This window comes from Haliotis rubra, unplaced genomic scaffold (assembly GCF_003918875.1).
Source record: "Haliotis rubra isolate DU_JTF1 unplaced genomic scaffold, ASM391887v1 Scf105, whole genome shotgun sequence".
Lineage (NCBI taxonomy): Eukaryota > Metazoa > Mollusca > Gastropoda > Lepetellida > Haliotidae > Haliotis > Haliotis rubra.
This window is the reverse complement of record NW_025764948.1, coordinates 1009604-1018465: the sequence shown is the minus strand read 5'-3', so window position 1 is coordinate 1018465 and position 8862 is coordinate 1009604. Positions and strand designations below refer to the sequence as shown.

Below are 8862 nucleotides of genomic sequence, written 5' to 3'. Positions count from 1 at the left end.
TAAAAGGGGATTTCAAGCGCATATCAAATGGGGTATTGTTTTGGGTGCGGGTGTTGGGTGCGTTGTGTGCGTTGTGTGCGTTGTGTTTTTAGCCAAGTAATAACTCATACACTCGAAGTCTGCCGTCCAAGGATAATTATTTATAGAATATAGAAGAATCGGATGCCATCAATTAGCAACAAATATTAACTCAGGTTGGAGGAAGCAGCAATAAAGGCAAGATACCGTATTAATGAGTGAGTGAGTGAGTGAGTGAGTGAGTGATTTTAGCGCCACACTCAGCAATATTCCAGCTATATGGCGGCGGTCGGTAAATAATCGGGTCTGGACCAGACCATTCAGTGATCAATATAATCAGCATCGATCTACGCAGCTGGGATGCAATGACATGTGTCAACCAAGTCAGCGAGCCTGACCACCCGATCCCGTTACTCTCCTCTTACGCATGGGTTACTGAACTTGATGATCAAGTCTAACCCGGATCTTCACGGGTCTGTATTAATGACAAGTTCTTTTTTCTATTATAATACGACCTTTCTTTTATCCGTGTAGCTCTTTATAATGTGCTCGGTGGTGGGGTGGCCTAGTGGTTAACGTGGGTTCGATTCCCCACATGGGTACAGTGTGTGAAGCCCATTTCTGGTGTTCCCTGGTGTGATATTGCTGGAATATTGCTATTGTAAATCTAAACTCACTCACTCCTTATAATATCATCAAGTATTTGAGATTATGATTGTGAGACGGTATAAAATATACAAAGCTCATACGTTTAATTACAGATGATAACTGGAGCGCTCTGTAGTTCAATCAACTCCTTGTAGGCAGATGGGATGAGGTAGCCTACCCTTGGTCTCTGTTAAATTAGGGCTTGTGTCGGCGGATATGAACTGCTTCTGCTAATATTCCATTGCCATTGTTCACTCTTGCTTGGCAACAGTATAAAGATCTATAGTGAATAGTCGCATCATAATACCAGAATGAAGAAGCTGTCATCTATAAAGTACCTTGCATTTATTGTTTCTCACCAACTTCTAAAATGACAATCTAACAGGTGGAGGATACAATTTGTGAATTACTATATCGCATAAACAATGAATTAAAAAACCAAAACAACAATACAAATTGTACATGGAACCTGAAGACGTTTTGGTTTTAAACACATCATATCTATGTTTACTTGTTACATCCTATCCGTTATCGGGTAGCACGTTTGTGAGTGCCAGTATCAGATACCATATATCTGGTTTAACATGGAGTTTTAATACCTGAAAGTGGTTCATTCGATTCCCAATAAACAGTTTCAATGTATATCGCAATATGAAAATACGGTTTTATTGTTAAACGGGAAACATCTGCGTGGCAACATGGGTCAAAACCGTGGCGTGGAATAAATAGCCAGTGAATATGAACTCATAACGCGTACAGTGACGTCACGATGTCAAACAGGAAGTCGTCCATGTTTGTAGATGGCGGCCGGGGAGAAAGGGTTGATCCTTCGAGGAAGGAATTTAGTTTTGCATCGACTATGAAGAGTTTGGAGACATCACAACACGACGAGAGTTCAATGAACATATTATAAACCACCAGGGATGCAATTTAATGCATCTAGAACGTCCATGGTCTCTGAAGTTGGGTGAGAACTTTGTCAGTCGTTGCAACAACACGTCTCTCTAGTGGCATCTGAGTGTCGAGAACAGTGGTGTAGTATTCATTGCTGAGGTTTCGTTGTAATGTTTATAGTTCCGCGTTAATCTCACCCTACAGGTTAACCGTCGTCGACTTTGTAACGATTCACTGACACTGCCTGTTCAGCATGAATTAGACATAGATATGAATTTTGAAAGAGGTCTGAATCGTGTGTGGGAGATTTACCGGTGTGTTGTTTACATATTTTCCACTCTACAAGGCGTTTTACAAGATCTTTGTAACATGGGTATATGATCCAAAACGCTCATTTCTATCATTTAGAGCTTAAATTCATCATGATATAAATACCCATTATGATTTCTGTTAAGGGGAAACAAGTTTGATCAAGGTATGTGATCAGAACCGAGATTTCTATTTCTAATTCTATTGATCTCTGACATATCCAGACTGTTCCTTGATGCAACCAGGTTATGCGTCTATGACTTTCCATAATCATGATGACAATAACAAGCTTGTAGTTGTGTGCAGGTGAGCCATGCTTGAGAATGATGGAAATAACAATTAACATCCATAATTTCTTGTGTATCTGACAGGTTGTTTTACAGAATACATCAGTGTGGAAGTTTGTATGTGACTGCTGAATAACTGTTTATATGAAGCATGTTTGTTTCATACCTGTTTGAACTAAGTGTTTTCTGTACGTGTTTATCTCTGAAAAGAAAATGTAACACTCTATGGTTTTAATCTGCACCCTAGGGCAATCATCTTGGGCACTTATTAAGGTGGATGGAGTACCCTATAGTCATAGTCAAGCTACAGACTAGTTATTCTGTCACTGGTATTTTAGGATCAGTCTTACCTGTGTGTAACCATGACATATCCAGGGGTGGAAATAACTTTAAACTTGCTAGTGTACTCTGGTACAGTTGCACATGTAAAATCACTTGCCCTGATAATTTTTCCACTATACCGGCCGTTTTCGTGTTTGTTTTTTTAAATAAACAACATAATTAACATCGGAAAGTGAACTGGACACCGGGACAGTGTGATATACAAATTTGCTTGCCCAACAGAAAAAACACTGGACTCAGACGTCGGGCAATGGGTTATTTCCACCCCTGCGTATCAGATAAACGTGATTGTGTATCACATTACCAGATATTTTGGCTTCTTGCATGATAAGACTAATAATCCAAATATTTAAAATTCAAGTTTGAAGAAGACTTTTAGGGTGAAACAATAAAACAAGGTCACGAATTAATAGATATCATGATGCATGTCACAATACAATTCATGATATGCATTACTTCATGTGGAGACGTCTGGTGCATATTGACTATAGATACTTCAGAGGTGGTTCAAAAGGAACATGCAGCTGTAGTCCATGGTGGACAGGTTTTTGTAGCGACTGTTTTTACGTAATTGAAATGTTAATTGACAGTTTGCAACACTTGGCGTACAAGAGTACAATGTGTGAAGCCCATTTCTGGTGTCCCCGTGCTGAGGTATTGCTGGAATATTGCTAAAAGCAAGATAAAACTAAACTCATTCACTCTTTCACGTTGGTGATTTGTTTTTCATGTAGTAATACATTACTGGTGCATCTGAGATGTAATTCTGGTGAATGACTGAAACAGTATTGGATTAGCATACATCTTGGAGTTAGTTCAGATGAATTAACAACATGTATATTTTGGATAACTATACTCTTAGCATGAGAGTACTTGGTGGTGTCCATATAACTTTTTCAATGTTTTGTCATCCAAGACTATGTGCCATGCAAGATCAACAAATTGATCATTAATTCTAATGGCCTGATCTCTTCTTCATGTTCTTATGCTTGTGGCTATACCAATCATCATGTCTATAAGCAGTGATAAGGCAGTGCTGGAAATTAAGAAATGTTTGAAATTCTACAAACCTTATGATGCCTTTAACATCAACAAAACTGATCCAAGCTTCAGGGCAAGGGCTAAATATAATCTTCCCCATAATGACTCCTTTGGAAAATGCTGTTAAAGATGAAATTAGGAATAGCACCACAATTTACTGATCATTTTGCAGATCTTGCAGTGGACATTAAGATTTTTACAACAGAATCTTTAAATTGTATGTATGGTAGCATGTTTGGGTTCATGTTACTGTTAGCAGGGGCGGTGGGGTAGCCTAGTGGTTAAGGTATTTGCTTGTCATGCCGAAGAACTGGGTTTGATTTCCCACATGGGTACAATTCACTCATCTTAGCACATTCCGTTCCTTGTCTATCTCATTTTGAGGCCATGGGTTCCAGGGAATGACTTCTCTTGTACCTCCCCCCAGGGTATGCAGTGTACATTTTTTGCATCCAATCACAAGTTGTGTGTGATAACGACACGGTATTTTGTACCTGATAAAGTACTGATGACGGTTCATCTGATCAGAGACCAAATATTTCATAGATTATCATGATTATATGGTCTCTTGTCTTATGTTTAACCCAGTCTTCCACACTTGCACCATGCTCACTGACATGTCTGATGGGTGCTGTAATGTTTCTCAAAATTGACAACCCAAAGACGAAACTGCTTATCCAGCTTCTGCGTATCTGCTGCGTTTTCAAAATTATTTCCTACTGTATTGTGCATATTATTTATCCGTACATGCTGATACGGCCCTTATCTGGAGCCCTGATTACAACTATGAAAATTCAAAATAGAAAGATGATAAAGTAACCAATAACATTTTGAATAATAATTGATCAAATGCATTCTAAACATTCGATAAGGACAAAATATACATATCTGTTGGCATGCTGCAAATATAAATTGAAAGAAACATTCTCTCTAACAGAAGTAATTGCATGTTTCCATGGTTACTGTAAAATAGAAACAACTCTCTCTCTCTACAGAAAAATTGAACAAAAATGAGCTGATGTTTTGTTTGCTTGTTGTTTAACATTGCACCCAGCCATAGGGCGGCGTATGAGCTAACGAAGGGGGATAGTCTGGTTATTTATGTTTCAGATATTAATTAAACACAGCTAGTTCCTAGCATAATCAGTGTTGGCAGCAGAAAATAAGTCTTATCGGGGGATCATAGTAATCAATACATATATATTCCTAATTGATAGATACATTCCAACTTAATTATATCTGTTGATGATGTCCGTATCGTACCACGGACTAATGTTGGTGCTGTATTGATTCGGTTTTCATGACAACCAACATGTTTTTGTCTGTGACTGCAAGTTCCACAACATCCATGCAGTAAGCTGGTAGGAAATTGGTGTCTAATCATTCATGCTCATGTGATATCCTTGCATGTTACAATGCCCAGGTGATAACGAATAATGGTATCAAGGACTTACTGCTACATGTCCTTAGGGGCAGATATTTTGACCCTAGTCATTTGCAGATATAGGAAGCTTGTATTGCTGAGGTGACTGATAAAAAGGACAAGTTGAATGCTTTTTGTCATTATGATGCAATGATAGACTTTAGATAATAGTAACGTTGACAATTTCCATTATTTATACGGAATCAAACTATTTTTCCCAAATTGCCGTTTGGATGAATAATTTAACTGCAATGATCCAATAGCTGAACATCCTAACAGAAGATCTTTAGTAAGGCCCAAGGTAGCGTATGTTGTGTACATGGACTACACTAACTATATTATGCGAGTGTGAATGGCCTAGGGCTAAACTAATTTTGTTATTGTTGCAGGCCTACTAACTGCTAACTGCCTGTGCGGGTGTGAGTGGCCTGTAAGATGGGGAATTGTATGTCATGCTGTAAGACTAAACTAATTTTGTTAATGTTGCAGGCCTACGCTAACCTAATTTTGCAGGCTGCCTGCTGGTGGTGTGAGTGGCCTGTCAAATGGGGAAATGTTTGTCATGCTGTGAGGCTCCAGGACAGCCTGGTCCTGATGCCCAGTTCGTTGACCCGCAAAGCGCCATCTCATCTTCACAGTCAAGGTCATCCACAGGATTTGTCTCCGAGTCCAAAGAGCTGAAACGTACAGCAGCAGCCACAGACACCAACTACGGAACTGGTCGACCACCGATAGCGCCGTCAGACAAGAAAATGTTCACGCAATACCCTAAACTCCCTCCAATTAAAAAACAAAGTAATGGTGATAGTAAACGATTGTCACTCATTTCTAAGGATTTTCAAGAATCAAAGGTTATAGCCATGTTTGACATGTATAAAGATGCAGAAGGTGATGATGTCATTTTGGCAGAGGGTGTGGAGAAATTCTGTGAAGATCTGGATGTGAAGCCAGAAGAATATATTGTCCTTGTCATTGCTTGGAAGTTCCAGGCTGATCAAATGTGTCGTTTTACCCGTGATGAATTTATTAATGGTTGTAGGAATCTCAAATGTGACTCTCTGAAGAGCATCCGATCCAAGTTCCCAGAACTTCTTTCGGAAGTGGAGAACAAACAGTCCTTCAAGGACCTTTATCGCTGGACGTACAAATTTGGCCTTGATTCTGACACAGGTCAGAGGACTTTGCAGACTGAGATGGCCATGAGCTTGTGGAAGCTGGTGTTCTCTCAGCATGAGCCACTGCTTCTTGATCATTGGCTTGAATTCCTCTCCAAACATCAGAATATTCGAGGCATTCCAAGAGATACGTGGGACATGTTCTTGAACTTCACCGAGCAGGTGGGTGAGGATCTGACCACTTATGACGACACAGAGGCGTGGCCAAGTCTGTTTGATGATTTTGTTGAGTTTGAGAATGATCGTCAGAATCAAAATGTTATGACTGACTGATGTTCGATGTTCTGTGATTATATGAGTGCTTCTGTGTAGTAATAGTGATATAACTGTGTTTCTATCTGGTTGTTCGGGAAATGGCCGTGTGTGTTGGTTATGTAAGCTAGTGTTTTCATCTCGAGAAATTATTTCCCTTCTTCAAATTCTTGATAGCAGAAGAAATTTACCATGACGGTATGAATGTGGGCTTGAACTGTTTATCAAATTTCAGGAATGTTGGTGATTGGAGAAAATTGATAACGTGACCTTTTTCATGGAAACCCCCCAGTTTCACCATAAGGCCTTTACTCTTGTCTCACTTAACACTAACTATATGTGTTCATCAGATCATGCTCATACCCAACGTCCCACTGGTGGCCTGTTAGCTTTCACTGTCATCACTTTCATGTTCATGCATCGCTTGTACAGGTGTCCTCATCCTTCATCGTCGTCGTCGGAAACAGTTCACTGTGTGCATGCACATAAACGGTTTATAGACTAGAAGTGATTTCTGCAGTTTCGTAACAGAATGGAAGAACAGACTGGATCATCCAGTATATTCTCCACTACTCAAAAGACTTTAAGGATTACTCCTTTGCTTGCATTCAGTCATGACACAACAAATTAACTCTAGTGAAATCAAAGATTCTTTCAGTGGTCCTTAACGTTTGTGAGCTATAATATTATAAATACCCCACAAAGATTTGCTGTCTCGGTTCTTTGTTGCATGATTCAAACGGCATGATGTTAAAATTTGCTGTCCAATCACCTTTGTTTGTTACACTGAGAAATTCTGAAGTTAGAGATTGGAGTGATCAAGTTAGGGATATCATTTCTGAAATGGAAAGTTAAGACTGTGAATGGACCAAGAATATTTTTCAAATCAACTGGACATATAATACACTGGATAACGGAAAATATCTTGAAGTAAATTCACAACCAAATGTTATCATGATTGTGTGGAATAAATATCAAATGAGGTTACAGATATTCACAATGACAGTGATGAAAGCAGATATATATACTTGTTTCTTTTATCCAAGAAAGCCGTTAGAATGAAAGGGTGGGTATGAATAGAAGTGTAAATGATCAGTTGGAATAGCATCTTGCTGTTGCAAACACTGGTTTCTTATTGTTAATAGGCCTCAGTAAGAGTAAACTTGATCTGTTGTCCTTAGGCCTTGGCTTACACATGACTTGTAACTCTCTTGTCATCAACAACAAAGGCCTGTCAGTTTTCATCTACATATGTAGTGGTGATGTTAATGGGCTTCGTTAAATTTCACATTATGTAATTGTTGTAATGAAGAAAACCAAAGTTTGGAGTTACCATGAAACTTTCACCACCTCTTACTCTTGAATAAAGCCAGAATTCAGAATTGGCTCCATTAAAAGTGTCCAAATTTCCCCAGTCTGATTCTCATTGCCTTGGTCACTTGTAGAAATGTTACAGGTCATTTTGTTTTGGATATGTTTGTTTTCTTTCGCAATATGTGCAGTTTCATTCCCAGGCACAGTTTTAGAAATATGAAGGGAAAGGGCGGGATCCTTTTCAATACCTTCAGACCTCAGTAAAATAGTAAGTAGATATTTGCATTAGTGGATGATGATAATTACTGTCTTAGCATATTTATAGTTGTAATGTGTTCTGGCAGTATGTAGTTATCTCTAAATTGATTTCTGGATTTTGTTGAAGCCAGAGAGGAATGAGCTTGTCTTCATGTTGTACTTGCCAAGTTTGGAAGGAGGGTTTATATATATCTTATAAAACAGTTCAAAATGTATGAGAGGATTACTCCTGTGGGGCACAAAGTAGAAGCAGCTGATTGTGGAGTTAACTTCAGTTTCCTACTTGTTAACTGGTATCATCATCATGCTGTGACGATATGGCAGCCTTTGTCATAATAGTCATATAGTTTTGATAACTGCACCACATTTGTGAACATACAGAACAGTGCAGAAAATATGTATTTTTTGTTGTTGTTGCTTTTATCATGTTAATTTGATTTAAATTATTAAGAAGCTCACCGGAACATAGGCCCTGTAGCTGCTCATCATGGCTTGTGAACTTATGTGAACCTTGCTTATGACCAACTGCTGTAAAACACCACCATGGACCATGTTGAAATCTGTCAGCGTGTTAAGATGAAGATATGTTGTTGCTGTGAACAGTTACAACAGATGGAAAGTCCTCAATGTCAAGGCACTAGTGGTGGTCCGATTAATTGAAATAATTGAAGATTGGTCGCAGTGACTAAGCGACCAAGCAATCGAACATGTTTTCTCATAATCGAACACAAACAATTCTGGAACACTTGTTGCATTAACAATGTCTTTCACACGGTTGGTTTTGTCTGTTACATTTCATGAGGACAACAAGCTCGTCCAAGTCATGATGGAATTTATCTTAAAGACCCCCAAGAAATTTATGTTCCTAACATACTAGTCATCCTTTAAAGATAAGCAATTT

At 38.8% G+C, this 8862-nt stretch overlaps 1 protein-coding gene across 2 annotated transcripts; it reads left to right on the top strand.

Moving 5' to 3' along the window:
* Positions 1–1457: 1457 nt before the first annotated feature.
* On the top strand, positions 1458–8862 carry LOC124275928 (DCN1-like protein 3). Of its 2 annotated transcripts, none has more exons than XR_006898385.1 (2): positions 1458–1633; positions 5352–5445. XR_006898385.1 is itself a non-coding variant. In XM_046711635.1 (2 exons), exon 2 carries the CDS (start codon positions 5508–5510, stop codon positions 6408–6410), a length of 903 nt encoding a protein of 300 aa, XP_046567591.1. In that variant the 5' UTR covers positions 1458–1633; positions 5452–5507; the 3' UTR covers positions 6411–8862. The 2 variants fall into 2 exon arrangements, 1 of the variants encoding a protein (XP_046567591.1); XM_046711635.1 differs by lacking the exon at positions 5352–5445 and adding an exon at positions 5452–8862.